At 37.8% G+C, this 17,824-nt stretch overlaps 2 protein-coding genes across 4 annotated transcripts; both read left to right on the forward strand.

Annotated features, from left to right (window-relative positions):
* The first annotated feature begins 2,080 nt into the window (after positions 1-2,080).
* LOC131791420 (uncharacterized) lies at positions 2,081-14,779 on the forward strand. Of its 2 annotated transcripts, none has more exons than XM_059108761.2 (4): positions 2,081-2,698; positions 10,783-10,850; positions 11,378-11,605; positions 12,395-14,779. In XM_059108761.2, exons 1-4 carry the CDS (start codon positions 2,337-2,339, stop codon positions 12,943-12,945), a joined length of 1,209 nt encoding a protein of 402 aa, XP_058964744.2. In that variant the 5' UTR covers positions 2,081-2,336; the 3' UTR covers positions 12,946-14,779. The 2 variants fall into 2 exon arrangements, with proteins under 2 accessions (XP_058964744.2, XP_058964743.2); XM_059108760.2 differs by lacking the exon at positions 2,081-2,698 and adding an exon at positions 6,682-7,203 and having other exon boundaries at positions 12,395-14,778.
* Positions 14,780-15,754: 975 nt separating this feature from the next.
* LOC131791410 (BTB/POZ domain-containing protein 6-like) lies at positions 15,755-17,746 on the forward strand. 2 transcript variants are annotated; one of them, XM_066172635.1, is made up of 2 exons: positions 15,755-15,885; positions 16,143-17,746. In XM_066172635.1, exon 2 carries the CDS (start codon positions 16,398-16,400, stop codon positions 17,715-17,717), a length of 1,320 nt encoding a protein of 439 aa, XP_066028732.1. In that variant the 5' UTR covers positions 15,755-15,885; positions 16,143-16,397; the 3' UTR covers positions 17,718-17,746. The 2 variants fall into 2 exon arrangements, with proteins under 2 accessions (XP_066028732.1, XP_066028734.1); XM_066172637.1 differs by having other exon boundaries at positions 15,797-15,885; positions 16,324-17,746.
* The last annotated feature ends 78 nt before the right edge of the window (positions 17,747-17,824 follow it).

Below are 17,824 nucleotides of genomic sequence, written 5' to 3' on the forward strand. Positions count from 1 at the left end.
TTGACTAGTTGGATTAGTCTTCAGTAAGACTGGGAGATCACTTGGAATGTGCACTGTTACACCAGGCCGATAAAAGTGCAAATATCTCAGGTTACTGCTGGAACGAACATCGAACATGACACTTTTGGTTAATGGACAGGAAAGCACGTTTACTAAGTTCAAACAAGTATATTTATTTGGTAGAAAGGAAAAACAGAGAAGCTTATCTCGCTAACAAACACACAAGCAAAATACCCTGTAATAAAATCGCTCAAAACGATAAACTACGAAGGAAAAAAAAAACAAAAACAAAAACAACGACAACGACAACAACGTCAAGACATTACATGTAATATCAACGAAATAAGTAAATATGAAATATAACCTTTCGATTTTATTAGTCGATTTGTTGTTTATCTGTTTTGGAGTCTTGTTTTCTTTGTTTCTTTTGTTCTATTTGTTCTTTTTTTGGTGTTGTTTATGCCATGACCTAATTGAACTCGCCAGATTAATAACATAAAGTATACCGACCATATCTGTTTTATCAACGCTCTAGGCTACGAAACACCTCCTTTCCCAAATTAGACTAAATTACGTGCACAGTTACTGACAAACACAAAAATAGATTAGTAGATTGAAAGAATCCATGTTGAACTAAAAGAATCCACTTTGAACTAAAATATTCTACCCCAAGCTCTTTCGGAAGCAGAAAATGATGAGGTGGCGGTGGAGCGCGATGCATCGTCCGTGGTTTTGCCAATCAATCGGTTTTGTCTAGAATCCACTAGAAATTGAATCGAAAATAAGAAAAAAAATGACCTTTTGATTAACAGATAACAACAGTGCTTACTTTTTAGTAAAGAAATCTTCTTGGAATTAGTCTAAAAGGTTCTGAAATATCTATAAACATCACGGTTCCCCCTCAAAAAAAAAAAGTAATGCCGAACGAAATTAAACACGGAACAAGTAAAGAAGTATGAAACGAAGAAAGAAAGAAAAAAAAATAGACGATTCGGTTGAGCATTAACTCTAGGCTTTAATCGAATCGTCCATTTAATCAACATACTTCTGTACGACAACTTAAACGTTTACAGAATAGGAAAAAAAATTTGGCCAGGCTCAATGTGTTACCATAACTCAAGTTCCATTGATAGGGGTCAAGAATTTTACAATGATAAGAGGCTTCACTGTATTTGATAATTTGAACTGTTTCAATTGTTTACTTTTTCTGGTCTTTGACTGTAGCGAATAAGAGATATTTAGCGAAGAGACAGAAGAGAGTACAGTTGATTTCCGATTAAAGGTAGTGGTTAATTTGGACTGAATTCTTTGAATCTCATTTCATCAGCAAAAATGTTACGTTCTGGAGGCTCAATTATACCGATGTTCAAACAAAAATCTAGCAATACCATTAGTGGTGGCTAGTAACTTAAAACACAGACGTTTGAAATTCGCTTTCTTCAGTTTCTCGAGTGACTAAATGAAAAGTGTTTATTCAGAACAAAGAAGCGACAGAGGGACGGAGGGAGGCCGTTACTGAGAACTGCAACTGTCACTTGTATAAGTCGATAATCGTCCCTCACTCGCTTTCAGATTTTTCTTTCTTTAATGGTTGTTCTGTTGTCCTATATAGCTTTACCGGCGTCAATGAAACACCTTGGAATCTGGCATAAAACTTATTCACGGTTTTTTTTTATTGAAAAAAAGAAATTGAGCCTATTCTCCGCGGTTAGCCAATCTTTAAATCTTCAAAGCATTTTAGTTCTCCTAGCTATATATTGCTGTCGAACTCAAGCATGTAAACCACTAACAATTAGGAATACAAAGTGTTTTATCACTTGAGAACTGTCCATATGTAGTTATAAAGTCCTCTGAAACAAGTTGCAGTATTTGTATGGATAGTATTAATGCGAAATTTAATGGTGATACTAAGAAAAGGCAAATTAGTGCTATGCAAGAAAAACGAGAGAACTGGGATTAGAAGGAGGAAAGCTGTTAACATATTAGTGATGACAGATGTTTAGTATTCTCGCGTCAGATTATAGGAGGGTCTGGTTTCATCGTATTAAATTTCTGATCTTAAAACACTTTTTCACGATCAGTATATAAAGGAACTCTACATCTGTATAGTGAAACAACATCTACAAGTAAACTTCGGTGAAATACTGCGACACTCCATTTCAAAATATTGCTGGTATGCTCGCCAACAGGAAGAGGGAAAAGTTAGTTTACCTCATTAATTAGACAATTTGACCCTGGATCTGCGTTTGAAACCTGTGTGGCTTGTCTTAAGTGGTTTAAACATCAAACGACGTCGGCCCTATGATGAGATCTTTACCATTCTCAGACGATCAGAAATGACTTCGGAATCTACTCGGAACAACGGAGGGCCGGTACAAAGGCCGTGTGGTAACTGCCGCCCCTCGAAACTTTTAATACTGGTTCTCTTCATGCTCTATGCAATGTGCCAAGTTCAGATTCTTGTTAACAGAGCGGATTCCCACAATGTTGCGCATATTTTGCGCGAAATTCAACTGGCTGACGAACGCATTACAGACGTAGAGTTGTCATTAATCGAAGTGGAGAGCAAATTGGATTTTGTTCTCGCTGATTGGAGTAAAAAGTCTGCTGTCCATAGCAGAACGAAGAGACAGAGTCGTTCTGCGTCTCGTCTCGAAATTCAGCGGTTGAAACGACAATTGAGGCATTTAGAACGCAGGTATGACAATCGAATGTTTGATATTTATTATGCTCTGTTTGGAGATACTTGTAGTTTAATGTTTCCATTGAAAATATAGCCCATCATCTGGACAAATGCTAAACTGGTGGGCTGTTGAAAGCTAACGCACTTCTTGTGCGAGAATAAAGTAAATTTAACCTGAGCTCCTGCTGACACGTAAAATCGATTTTGATTGCAATATATTTCAAGCGATGAAATTTCCTTTTCAGAACATATTCGATGTGTCATTTTAGTTTCTGTGGTTGAGATAAAACTAGATTACTGCAGATTATTGGAAATGATCTCGCTTACTGTGTTGCTGGTTTCTGTAAAATTGTAATCTTTGCATGAGGTCTGGCAACTGTAGATCTTCTGCAACAATTCATATGCTCGAAACATGTTTTTGGGTATCACAACATTCCAGTACTGGTTAATTTAAACATCTGTCTTCCATACATATCAGAACACCTTGTGTGTTGGACTTTTAAAGTTGGGTTTTTTGTTTAGATGCTTTAGTTTTTTTCTCGCGTGCCAAAAGAGGGCTTGCGGGATTTATTATTTGGTTACGATACGGATCAATCTTAACCTTGTTAAAAGGATGATCAAGAAAACACACAAAATCAATTAATTTTAAAGGGAATTGAAATGCTTTAACTGAAACACATTTCTAAGCCTGTTATCAAATTTAGCCGGAGATCAAGATGATTATTTTTTATTAGAAAAAAATGGTGACACCTGAAAATTCCATCAGATTTGAATTTAAGACAGATTTGCACACAGATAGTAAAAAAAATGTTAATATATGTCACTGTGTTACATCGTTTAAAATTTCCGGCTCTTTAACCACCTTTGAAAGCCGGATACTCGAAGAAAGCTCTTACCTTGAATCTTGACTCGGGGAAAATTTATAGGTTGTATTCATCAAACAAGATCCGCTCTCGTTCCTAGAAACTTAACGATTTTCGGGTGAAAAATCGTGATATTCCATGTTAGTCATTTCCGTTTCTGAAAGATATTTGAAACAGCGTTGTTTTTTCCGCGTTCAGAAACTTCACTGAATTTCCTGTTGTATTATTACGCTGACAACGACCTCGTTCTGGACCTGCTTTGTTTCACAATTTTTCAAAAAAGCAAACTTTTCAGTCTGCTCGCCTTAAAGTGATTTGCAGAACTCATAAAGAATTTTTCTCACTATTCTCCTACATCTCTTGGAACATTCTTTTGAATCTTTAAACGCTTCCAATGATGTCACACCAGATGCTGTCCACGAAGATTACACGTTACAACACAACAAGGAACTTTTCATGATTTGGAGCCGCTCAACTAAAAAAATTTACTTGTATTTCAACTACGGGCCATGGCTACCGAAATTCCTTCCCAGTCTGTTTGGCCGTTGTCCGTTGGCTATTGTATATATCAATCTTGAGCCTGGAGCCATATCGGATACTCTCAGCGGTGTGTTAGCCGGCCTCTTGAACACAAACACGAAGCCAAAAGTATTTTGGGCTCGAAATCGATCTGGTATGAAGCCTAAAACTTTTTGCAATTATTTTTTTCTCCGTGTCGAATGTCAAGTGTTTGGCTTAGGAAAATATGAAAGATCGTTTGAAAAACAAACAACTCGACAAAGAAACCTGCTAAAATATAAAAAAATTTAATAATAATAATAATAGTAATAATAATAATAGTAATAAATTAAAAAACTGTCTCTCTTATGTCCTTATGAAGGCACTCTAACGAAATCTAACAATCTACGACACACAACCAGGAAAGAAGGTTCAGTTTCCTTTACCTTCAGGAATTTATAATGGTTGTTTAATTTTTCTGTTATGAAGTGTTAACGTGTGTTTTCTTCACTGGTTTCAATCCCTTGAGGTATACAATAGTGGATAGCTTCCGGCCGAGGGAGTTCATTAACTGACTGCTCGTCAACATCATTTTCTTCTAAACAAATGTCCATTGCTTTATGCCACAAACCTGCGCTACAAACTGATCAGCAAAGAACAGGTTATTTTGCCTACCCTTGACAAAAGATGTTGTACAATATTTTTATATAAAATAATACAAAACATAAATTTGGAGGGAAGGAGTTTGGAAATTAAAAGAGGCACTTCATTGTGTTAAACAGACTCTAGATTTTTGTTAGATTTCTGGTGTCTCAAACTAAATCCATATGATTTGACATCACAAAGTGATGCAAAAAAAGGGAAAAAACCTTCAACACGTAAATGAAAAATTTCAAATCAAAGAAATAATATCTGGCTTGGAAGGAAAGTTTTTTGGTAAGACTTTTTTGAACCCGAAAAATAGGCAAATTTTAGGGTACAGGCGTGATAATGCCAAAAAACCGAATGGTCAGGAACTTAGAATTAGTTGTTTCCTAAATAGGAATGCCGTATAGTAACTAACGAAATTTAGAGTTATGTCGCCTCGAGACAATGTCTACTCCATTACTTGCGGCGGTATTATTTACGACAAGTGGTTAATTGGGTTTTATAAATTGAAGATTCAGTGAATGTTTTTATCAGATCAAAATAATGGTGGATGTATCTTTCAGTTGGCACTGAAAAATCTCTTTTCTGTTTTGCAAGTACAGACAAGGATGTTTTCTCAAACGCGTGCCCTCTTTAATAAGCGGATAAATAAGAAAGGAGAACTCTTTGAGATCTTGCAGTTGTTAGACTATGTTTTCCTTAATGGCTTTAAATAACGGGGCGGATATTAATTAAAATCTTCTCTTCATGTCGCCAGCCGAATCTTTTTAACAATTAGCGGCACCTTTTTTGAAAGCCTGTTCTTTAGAGTAAATAATGATTCCTGATTACTCCGGTTTCCGTACTTTATAAGTATTAAAAGCAGTGCAGTTATTACCTTTACGCCAGTGGTGACTTATTATCTTAGTGTACACTGAATATCAATCAGTACCTCTTCTCCATATCGAGGCAAATGTCCAGTTTTCGGTGACGTGCTACATAGAAACGATTAATTGCGTGTTTTTGAAATACCACCCGCTAGAGATAAGATAAATGAGAAACCGCATCTTTAGATTACAACCTCGAGTTATTGCATTTAGATGACGCTGAAAACCGCAAACATCCAAAACTTTTCCGCCGAGCCGGCGTCCTAATTTAGAGAGGAGTGGTTTAGCGTTTTAACAAATTTGTTCTGTATTAAAGGTATATCGAAGGTGGAACTGAGAAATTGTTTTATGAAGGTTGATACATAACTTCTCAGATAACACACAAACTGTCTTTGTTGCCTGATATCGGCAAAGTCTTTCCTCGTGCATTTTCTTTAATAACACTTCATCCCTGACGATTAATTCGTCAGTCGTCATTCTGAGGTCAATTTTTGTCATGTTAATACAGTGCGATCGAATTTACAAATTTCAGTAGGAAATTAATAATCTACCTCCGTAAGAAGGCCTCACAGTAGGAAAACTAAGGTAAAATCTCCGATTGTGCAGTTTGTGAGTTATACCTAAAATGGTTAGTATTTTGGTAATTTTGATGGATATGTCAGTGGTTCTTCCCTCACTAAAACTATCCGAGACAATTTCAAACTTCCATTTATTCCTTGTTACTTCCTTTCGTTGATCTTTTATAACTTCCCGTTCAAAAAAAAAAAAGCGAGAAAACGCATGCGCTGAGCTGGCACGAGTTACATAAACATTAATGAATTCGTATCATTTATTTACCAATTCTATCGATTGTTGAGACGTCCTTGCACAAACAGGCACCACAAGCAACATTTCAAATGAATACTGAAGAATGAAAAACGCGTTGTTAAAGGGCCGACTCCGCGCCACGGGCTCTTATTTCAACATTGCTATGCGTGAATGTCTCGAAACATCACTTGATTCGCCAGGAAGTTTATTAGAAGCAGGTGCATTTGACATCTCAAGCGTGACTGCATCTTGATTTGTTCAGCATTGAGATAATGAAGTACACAATTGGACATTTTTATCGACGGCATTGATCTTTCTCAGACATTTTTAAGTCCACTCTCGCTCAGTGCACGAGAGCAAGCCCATGTTGTTTGTCGCCAAACACAGATGTGGGCGAGATAAACTACTGAAGGCGTTCAGAACCTATTCGCGATATGATTAAGTGAGTTGAGAAGTTTACGATGAAGACTGAAGAGTCGAAGTTAAAAGCATCCTTTACCAAGGATATATCTGCTAATTCAGGGACAACATCGTCTAATTGCACCGTAAAAAAAGTTCCTTTACTTGTTCACAGCAGCGGTCTAAATACGCCGAACAGATCTTATGTTTATCAGCCTAAGGTTCCTAAACCAAAGGCCGAACAATCCAGTTGTACAAGTCTGAAAAATCCCTGGATTGTTAGGAGTGCTGTAGCGTTTGTTGTGGTCATCGTCATTGTAATATTCGCATCTCTGCAAGGAAAAACTAGCACTGATTTGGAAAACGCAAAGTCCAGAGTCCAAAAGCTTGAATCCATGGTCGAATCTCTGCAAGAAAATATTCTGATTCTGGAGATGAGGTAAGAATTGTCTTGAGTTGTTTGGAGGACAGTGGCGTTTGTGAACTCGAAAACAGATGTAAATTTTGAAATTATGTTTGAGCTTGTAAAAATTCCTGTTTCAAGACTTCCGCAGTGTTTGTGGCAGATGACAGCTCAATATCTAGCCTACCTTGTATGGATGCGTTTGATCATTTTGGTTACATGTTTTAATAGGCAGAAATGGGATTTCTTGCATGTAATTTACTGCAATAAAAAGCGTTTATCGGAGAATGTTCTTCTTCGCAGTGGGTGTTCTAGACATTAACATAGCACTGCGGTCAAACTTTGCCACTACAATATTACTTCTGTTTTGTTATCAGCGCAATGGTTAGACTAGGGCAGTAGTTCAACCTTACTCGCACATTTCAACTCACTGGAGCAATTTTTTTCAGAATGAACCTTGAGAAATGAGCGTAAAGAAGTTTAATTCTTCTGGCGAGAATTTGTGGTTGTTTGAAAACTATACGATCTTCCCCTACACAAAGCAATCATTTCATTCAGCAGTCGTTTTGATTGATTCTCAGCGGGGTTTTGAGCAATTTTCTGAGTTAACAGGGTTCCAGTGACACACAGCGGAAGGTTATGTCCATTAACCACCATGTTTTAGATTCAGGGCGCTTAGTCACGTTCTTGTAAGGCGCGATAGCCGAGTACCATGTGGTTGTTATTTCACCTCGCTACCTGTTCATTAATGAAATTTTTATGACTTCATCAGCGGTTTTGTGTGACTCTGTTTACAAGTCTAATTGTAAAGTGACAGCTTTTAAAATTCGAAGTTGACAGTATTTTAGCTCACAAGACGCCATAGCGATTTCGTGAATTTTTGCTTAATTCTTCTCGAAGAAAAAAAATAACAAAACGGATTTATTTTTCTCGAAAGAAAGGGAAAAAAAACACCAAAAGTCTTTAGGGTTATTAATGAGTTTTTTCATTATTCGAAAACCTATTATTTTTAATTAAACCTTTTAGCTGGTCGTAAAATGACCGACATTTTTATTCGGTCAGAATAGAAATGGAAATCCTGATGGAAATGCGCAGCAATTAATTACTACGTCCCATTGTGTTAGGAGATTATTTGTAACACTTAGTCCATTGAGCAGATAGAATGTTCTCGGACAGGTGTTTTACAATCCGTAACTTCAAAATCCCTTTAAGGCTTATGAATAACTAATATATTGTGATAGCCGAAATTTGAAAAACGAGTGGGCAGTATTTCTTATCGTTTAAAATGCTACCAAATGGTCTTAGGTGTGAAATTGGAGCAGTTGTGGTAATAATCTGAAGACCACCTTAGCTTGGGAACAGATTAATTTGCATTTGTTTTTTATTCAAGTGGAATTTTAACGACTGTGTGAGCAGCGAGCCACCGTCTTATTTACTCTTAATGTAAGAATGGTGTAGTTCTTGTATAGGACTTTTTTGTGTATCGTTTCCTTTTAGAATTTTGGATTACATCCCCCCTAGGGAAAGAGGCCAGTAATTTGCGAGAAAAAGTTTTTTTCTATTTTTTTTTCCAAGGAAAATTGAATTCTTAAAAACGTGTTACATAGAAAAATTACCGTCAGGTTTAGAGAGACCCACTGTGTTGATCGCTTACTCGTGTTTGTCACGTATATTTCTTATTATTTGGCTGCCATTTTGTCAATTTGGTTTTAAAAATAACCCTTCCACGAGTTTTTTTTCTTTTCAATAGATTACCGTTGTTTAGTCTTTAGTTTCATGAAAACTTTTTTCAGGATATTGATATAATTTTACTATATTAAGTTTTTTTCCGAGACAAAATAATGGAGAGTTTTTGTCTGGAGTCTCTTCCGATAAATCTGTCTGATTGTTGCTCTTCATGTAAACATTTTCAGTCAAGTCTCTTGCAGCTTTTCATATTATTATTAAGGATATGATCCAGTTTAGCGAACAAACAACGGAGCGAAGGGAAAACATTTTCAATAAAATTGAAGCTCTTTGTAAAGGAATTAAAGACTGTTGTAAGCGGAAGACTCCTAAACGACCGCCTTCAAATAATCCCGTAAATTTTCTATATTGCTTGCAAATTCTTCGCACAGTTGCAGGGCGTGAAATTGCGCCTAATACAGGCGCCAATATGACTAAATTTTTCACTTTGGTGACCAAATCCTGAAAATTAGTCGCCAAATTGGCGACTAAAATGCTTCATCAGGACCTTCCCTAGAGATATAGTGAATTAAAAGATACATCCGCGGCAAACTTCCTGGTTAAGTTTGTTTCAAAAACGCTGCACATGCATCTCGGTCGATAACTACACGCCTTGAACGTTGTATATCATCCATCCTACTGTCCACTTTGCAGCATGTTAAAGATCTTTTTCCTAACTTAATTTTGGAGAGTCTTTCTAGAAAGCTGACAGCGTAAAAAATGTTTCGTTTGTCTTTAAAATTGGCGACCAACTTTTTTCGAATTGGCTACCTCTTTGAAAAATTTGGGAGCCAAGTGGCTATCATAGAAAAACTTCATTTCACACCCTGGAGTTGTTGTCTTCTTGCGTGGGCCTTAATGCACTTAGATTCTCTACATCAAATTGTATCCAGATGTTTCTGGCAATACAAGAGAAAAATGCTTTAATAGATTGTAACGACAATTCAATTACACCAGTTTTCCACAAGTTAAGAAAAATCTATGTGCTGAAAGCTAAATTTACTACAAAACATTCCAAATTTCAAAATATGTAAATACAGTTGATCATTCTCTCCTTGTGCAGAACAGGGCCACGAAGGAAAATATATTCACATAAAGTACACGTGAATGCCTGCAGGGAGTGAATATATTCGATTTATCCTTCTAACATTTCCGTGACTTTTGAATGCACAATTTTAGTTTCATTGTAGCTTTTCGCAAACCAAAAGGAGCATTCTGAGTATTTTCACTTTTTCATCAAGCCTCTGGCTGAATTTGTGACTGATTATTGAGCCAACTTTTGACCGAGATTGTTCAGTTCATAAAATGTCTAATATCCAGTCCAGTCATAGTCATCTCAAGCGTTTTTCTACAGTGCTCTTGCCAACTGTCACAATTGAATAAAAAACTTCGTATTTTAACTTTTCTTGCAGCTCAACTACAAAGACATTTCTTTACTTAGATTTTACTTTAAGGAACTTATAGCTCAAGATCTAGCTAACTCTGACCACAAACTAGTTTGATGCCTTCCTTTTCAGCTTTTTTAGGATGGCAAAACGGACTCATATCCCTTTACGACCTAACATCAGTGTGCATATTCTCCATACTGTTCTCTATACATTTCCTGAGGTGCTGACAAGGAGAATTTATTCCACAGTCAAGAGCTCCAATAGTTGGTGATCATTTCCTTTATTCTCCTGACCCCTGACTTAATGTGTGACTCAGCGGTGGTATTGTGAGGAGAAATTAGCTGCTAGTCACTTTCAGGGGTGAAAAGGTTTCAGGGATATCAGATAACCTCCAATCATTGCCTAGCAACCCAAGTATTCTTTTTTTAAGCTATGTCAATTCTCCAGTTAACACAAACTTTTTTTACGACGCTTTATAACTTTCTTCTGAAATTCTTTTTAGACTACAATGCGCTACGTCAGATAACAATACTGACGAAAGAGGAAGGCCATGTCCTTCAAGGACAGGAGGTAAGATAAGTCTTAGAGATGTTTCATTCACTGATTAAAGTAATTTCATTCAGAAAATTTCACTCAAAAGCAATTTAATAGGCTTAAATCCAATACGAAAATTACATTTTGTTACACTCACGCCTTTCTGCGAACGTCTCTCTAAGAAAACTGTTCGCAGTTCGGAATTTGACAAGGAGAGGTAGCCAAGCATAAATTGCGCCAAATTGAGGATGGTTATCAAGGTTTCGCGGTGTGGACTTACTATTGAATTTAAGATACCACACCCAACAATCAGACTGACCCCTCCCCCCCTTCTCCACCCCCACCTTCACCCCCTGCCCTTAAATCAGGCCTATAAATGGGGGCTGCGTTAAGTAACTTGGTGGGAAGACTCGCCAAAATGCTTGGAGTAACCTTATTAGGAACAAGTATCCCATCCACGATTTAGGTGGATTTAACATTGCTCTGGTCGCTTTGGCAACCATAAGCCACGTAAGTGATTGACAGTAAGTAAAGATTGCTCCTCCTATTTTGTTTTCAAACAGGCAGAACAGGTCTTTTAAAGAATAAGCGAAAAGGAGATAGAACTACTTCAACAAGTAAGCCTTCCACCAAACCGACACTTAATAGAAAGTCCAGCCAAGGCATGGAAAACCTCAACGCTCAAATGACGTTGAGCCAAAAAGGCTCAAATCGAAAACGGACAACCATCTACACTCACTGGGGAAAGTCAAAATGCGATGACGAATCAGATATATACACTGTGTATTCAGGTCAGTTAACGGCTCTTCTGTTTGCTTTATTCACCGAACCAGATGTAAATCCCCATCGTCCCCAATTTCAAGCCTCTTACTTCCGCAAATGATAGATGGCTACCTTTTCTTTAACACATCAATGCTTTGTCCGGAAAACAGGAGATCAGAACAGAATAGCTTATTAGCTTAAGGTTTTTTTTTCTTACCGAAAAATAATCAGTTGTGGTCATCTTACTCAAACACTTGATTTGATTGATAATGACCGACATGAACAGTTCACACCCAAACATCAGTATGCATATTCTCCATACTGTTCAACATACATTTCCTAAGGTGCTGACAAGGAGAATTTGCTAAGAAATTAAGAGCTTCTTCTGGTGGTAATCATCTCCTTTATTCTTGTGCCCCTTATATGCGTTTCGGAGTCCTACTGTATGGAGAAATTAGATCCTGGTCACTCTGAGTGGTCAAAGAACATTTTTTCTGTCCATTTTTCGTTAAAGATGCTACCCATAAATTCTTCATCTACAACACGTCAGTATTAAAAAAATGTGTGATGATGTGCAGACGTTTTCTTTGTGCCAGATTCCACATCTAAAAACAAGGTTCAGGTTATATTCCTTTGTGTCTGTTTTTTTGCATACAAGATAGTAACCGCACACATCAGGCTTCGGCTTGTTCACTCTGAAAAAAAAAAGTGTCGTCTGATTTTTTTTTCTAGTTATGGTCTTTTCCTATGCCCCAGTCCGTCTTCAAGACCAGGTACCGAGATAAAGTATTAACATTTATTGAAATGTTTTATCGTAGGAAGAGTGGCTACCTTACATTCACAAACCAATCCTGCCGTTGGTTCAGAATATATGTGTGTACCTGACAGCTTTGAATATACTGATACAAGACACATGACAAGTGGACTTTACTTATCACCCGTTCGATTCGGCACGAATATGAGCGTTTTCAGACCGTTTAATGAGGAAAATTGCAATCAGTATCCAAGTAAATGCAAGTTGTTCAGGGAAATCGATCCAAGTTACTTCAGAGAACTCGAAATGTTCCAGGTCCCTTGCGCAGTGTGCAGGCGCGAAAAACGTTCAGCCACACTCGTCACTCCGGGACGCAATACGTGTTACCCACTCTGGTTTAAAATGTATCACGGAGTTTTAATGACAAAACAGGGTGGAATTGCAAGATCGGAGCACATCTGTGTCGATTACGACGCGGATGGTATACCTGGTACCAATACCACTGATACAAACGGCCCGTTCATACAGTTTGTTGCGTACAAGTGCAATAAATCTTACTGTCCTCAGAACACGGACATTCCGAAAGCGTTGACATGCGTTGTGTGCACAATCTAAACATGACATAATTAGTGGTTCAGATACGTAACACTTAGAATCTCGGCTTCGTTTGGAAATTTTCAACGCCATCGCCCTTAGTGCAACAACAACAAAAGACAAATCGTAAGGAGGTCATTGGCGAAAGGAGTTAGCATGGCTTGGAAAAGAGTACATGAACAGATGTTGTCTTGGCATCCGTACATTAAGATGCAATTTTCGGCCCCAAAAAACCCTCCTGTGAGTTTGGAAAACAAAGCTCAAGAAGGGCAAAGAAGTATATATTCATTTAGCCACAGCCGTGAGCGTATAGTTAAGTAACTTATAACTATACTTAGAAATTCCTATGATCAACGATTCGATTATGCGCCCGGGTTTTAATCGCGTGATAATTGGCGCAGGCATTGCCGGAAATAATATCCTCGCATAGTAATCAAGACCAAATAACATAGTTGTTTCATTATAAATCTACCAGTCGTTCAAACCTTGTCAAAAAATGGCTTATGTTTAAATTTTTATTTACAACTGCACTCTGTTAGGCCACACACTTAACCCGCTATCTATCACGGATTAGATAGCGAGCGGCCAAGCTAATCAAATTGCAGTATTTGTAACAGAACGCTGGTATATGTATACTACTTTTGATTTGAAATGGAATGATAACCGACACAAGGAGAAACACATTACATGATTTAACTACTAAATATTTAAACGACTGCATCCTGTTCAGGACTCGTCATCCAACATTCACATAGCCAGCGGTAATAGGAATGCGTAGAGTCCAATTCTGTCTGTAATCATACTAGCGATTGACAAAATCGGATGATCGCGAAGCGGGAGTTCGATTTGTTAATCATTAGTATGATTACAGACAGAACTGGACGACGCGAATTTCTGATACCAATTAATCATAACTATCACAAAATTTAAGAAAGAAACTAGACATTGGTTACACGTTTTCATTAAAAAAAAAACAACGTTAACTCGGCGAAATGGGCCACAACAACGCGCGTACAGAACGTGCACTGTCCATTTACACAGGCATGACGTGTCCCCTATCCTATTACGTTGTCCAATTACAAGCATGACGCGTACACTGTCCTTTTATTGCTCAAATCGGGCTGGTGATAACCAATCGCGTTCGAGAATTTTGTTATAGTTTTGATTAAGTAAGCAATTATACAAGAGAGCTTTCTTTGACTCATTATTGAGCACTGGTGGAACCCCGATATTTCAGAAAGTTTAGACACCCCGGTATGGCGAACGGTGTCAGTGAAATATGAGGAAAAGAATCAAGCTTCCCTCCAACAAACTAGGAAGGGAGATTCAGATTCCTTGTTCCTCAGGAGCTAGGATAGGAGGATGATAATACGCTTTGCATGAGATCATGACTACTGCAGGAAACTTCTTGCAATCGGTACAACGAATTACAGAAAGCTACTCCATAAAATGACATTCAATTTGGTTATGGGAGCACATTTTCAGTCGGGACAAAGTGCGCATCCCCTGAAATTGAGGTGTGAATGCAATCCACAATTATCACAAGATCCCACTGAATTATTTCATTTACTTACTTTTTCCCTCGGACGGAGGATTTAGATGGTTCATTTTTGACATAAATAGCAGTTTAATTATTAGAGAGCTTTCCTTGAAATATATTAATTCAGTCAAATACAGCTCATTCTTTTCTGGATGCCAATTCATAACTTCTACAATTTCCAAGCCTCTTTTTTAGAAGTTTAAAATCCTCTTAGACGTGTATGTGTCAATAAATATTAAGACTCAGGCTTGTATAAACTGAAAATTTTGGATCACAAAGTGTATTATGAGAAATCTGGAAAGAGCGGATTGCCTCACTTAATAAAGAAATGCATTCGATTTCTCCGTTCCTCCTTGAAATTTATAGCTCCACCTTCTATGACGTAGCTCTTGTTTTGTCTCATAACAATGACCAACGTTCCAGTAATCGTATTTAGTATGGAGATTTTCAGATGAAAAAAAAAAAGAAAAAAAATTCTGGATATTCCTTCAGATGAGATTTATCCTTGGTTGCGAAAGTTTTCATTTCATTTCTGTGCACCAATCTCAGCAACAATTTTGAGGACGTAGAATATGTCACTATTGATATTTTCCTCTGTTATACAACTCTTAATGAGCAGCAGCTCGAGGCGGGAAATGAGCAAATAAAATAATGAACAAGTTTCGCAGGGCAGGGGTTATGAATAATTTTCTTGAATTGAATGAATGTACTATTATTAATCATATTCAGTAATCTAAACTAAATTTTAAGGATTACAGCCAGATCGAGGATTGCTATTATAAACTACTGTACTTGCGAACATGCAAAAGTGTCCATTCTAAAAAGCAGTTATGCTATTATTATGATTTCGATTTGCTGTATTTATTGTGCGTAACAGTGACTTTATAATCCGTACAAAAGAGATAGGAAGAAAACCACACTTCCTCTAACTGCCTTGGTTTTATCTGTGAAGTTTGGGCCAGTGTCAAATGTAAGCAAGGCTCTCAGTGTTTAGCGGCTGCAGTTTTTACGTCAACCCTTTTCATCCCGTACGTTAAAAATATGAACCTTCCCTTTAAAAAAAAAACAAACAAACAAAAAAAAAAAAGGACGGATGAATGATTCTGAGGAGTAGGTAAGTAATTGTGAGGAAATTCCTTTTCGCCGTCACCTTGTTGGGGCCAGAGCCTGCAAGGGACGAATCGTGAGAGCCCCCAAGAGATTGGACATGTGACTTAGCTACCCCTCCCTAACATCGTTGAGTTATTGAAATGTTTTGGTTTTGGTTTGGTTCATTAACATACTTGATCTATTGTGTCGAAGGTTTGTCATGTAGTTCAACGAGTAAATCAGAAGAAGCTTACCAAATACACGTTGAATTTAACATACGTGAACGAAGCGGACCGGTCTTTTTCAACTGACTCAGTTAAAAAAACGATGAGGTAAGTTTGTCAGTCGATGTATTGGGCAAAATCATTAGAGTGTGACAGATTGAGTTCACCGAAAAAATGTATTAAAAAAATTTCCCTTCGACAGTGTCAATGTTGTCGTGCGAGATGCTGAAGGCGGAAGTTAAAGTATAAAACCTATTTCTGCTCACACGTTTGTGATCCACAGTACTTCTTCAGGTACTCCTCAAGAGTAGATTCATTAAAAAAAAACATACAGCGGTAAATGAAATTTTTTATTTCACCTACAGAGATATGCACGTTTGTATTTAAAAACCTTGACTTTATCTTTGACGACAAGCAGAGAACACAGAGTTCCCTTTCAGAGAGAAACAGAGTTTAGTCTGAGCCCGCGATGAAAAGCAATACATTTCACACTCGAGTGACCATGAGCGCATGTCTTTGCCTCACTCGCGACTTTCTTTTGTTTAGTCGCAATTTATACAGCAGACAGAACGAAACGTTCTCATCAATATCTGACTCTGTTTGAATGCATACAAGAAAGTATGTCTCTCGGTACAGGCAGCAAAGATCATTGGAGCGAGAGAGAGAGGTATACGATCAGGGAAAGATGCAAGTTTATGTTTAACAACGAGCTCTTAAGCGATGTGAAGTTTATTGTGCGAGACCCTGAGGGCGGGGGTGAAAGTATGAAGACGATTCCAGCTCACAAGTTCGTGTTGGCGATCAGTAGCCCAGTATTTTACGCCATGTTCTTCGGTGAATTAGCAGAGACGACGAATTCCATCAACTCCTCTTACTGCGAGTGTCCAAGCTTGCTGGAGTTGTTTCGCTTCATTTACAGCGATGAAGTGAACTTGGACGCCGACAATGTCATGCAAGTGTTGTATTTAGCGAAGAAATATATGCTTCCTTCTCTTGTTGACCAGTGCACAGATTTCTTAGGAAAGAATCTTGATGCATCAAATGTGTTTCATGTCCTGCCAGAAGCACAGACTTACGAAGAAAAAAATCTGGTGGACAAATGCTGGGAAGTGATCGATGAACATGGAGACGAAGCTATGAAATCGGATGCTTTCACAACAATCGAAAAATCTCTACTGGAGGAATTAGTGGAGAGAGAGTCTTTGAATGTTACAGAAGTGGAGTTATTTAAAGCTGTGGACTGCTGGGCCGGAAGAGAATGTGAAAAGAAGAACCTGGCAGTAGAAGGGTCTGTGAAAAGGAAAATCCTTGGAGAAAGGGTTGTTGCAAATATTCGCTTTCCGGTCATGGAAGAGAAAGAGTTCGCAGGGGTTGTTCTTGACTGTGAGATATTGACCCCTAAAGAAGTCTACGACATAATGAAGTACTTTAATGGCGTGCTTCCTAATCCAGTTGGATTTCTTGAAACGAAAAGAAGTGGGGGAAACTCACGAATAAGCATGTACACAGCATTAGGATTCGGGCTGGAAGATCCCGCCGGCCATGGTGATCTCTTCTCGACTGATCGAATGACTCTTTCGGTTAACAAGACCATTGAACTTCAAGCCGTTCGCCTATTTGGTAGTAAAAACAATGAATATAAGGTATCTCTGGAAGTCGCGGATATCAAGGTTAATTTTTTGGCTTCTGTGACAGACATTTTTACATCTATGCCCATGCTGAGTGACATGGGTAACTATCACGGCATTCGCGTTATATTTAATCCTAGTCTTACTTTGCAAGCAGATGCACAGTACTTTTTCTACGTCAGTCTTGAAGGTCCGCCAACCTGGTATGGAGAAGATGGAGTCTCCCACAAAGAACATGATGACCTTACCATCTCTTTTTTTAGTGATCTTTCAGGAGGACCATTTGCTGAGTTGGAGTATAGATTAAAGTAAATTGCACTCGTTAAAGTTGCAGCGTGTGCGAACTTGTATATATATTCATAGAAGGTTTCTTTTATCGTACAAATCAGACATGAAAAAACATGCTGTGAATGAGTAGA

The sequence above is a fragment of the Pocillopora verrucosa genome, chromosome 9, assembly GCF_036669915.1.
Source record: "Pocillopora verrucosa isolate sample1 chromosome 9, ASM3666991v2, whole genome shotgun sequence".
Taxonomy (NCBI): Eukaryota; Metazoa; Cnidaria; class Anthozoa; order Scleractinia; family Pocilloporidae; genus Pocillopora; species Pocillopora verrucosa.

Coding starts and splice junctions, on each gene's coding strand:
- LOC131791420 (XM_059108760.2), top strand. CDS start 6,827: ATGAAGACTGAAGAGTCGAAGTTAAAAGCATCCTTTACCAAGGATATA. Junction 7,204..10,782: donor ATTCTGATTCTGGAGATGAG/GTAAGAATTGTC, acceptor AATTCTTTTTAG/ACTACAATGCGCTACGTCAG. Junction 11,606..12,394: donor TATATACACTGTGTATTCAG/GTCAGTTAACGG, acceptor GTTTTATCGTAG/GAAGAGTGGCTACCTTACAT.
- LOC131791410 (XM_066172635.1), top strand. CDS start 16,398: ATGTCTCTCGGTACAGGCAGCAAAGATCATTGGAGCGAGAGAGAGAGG.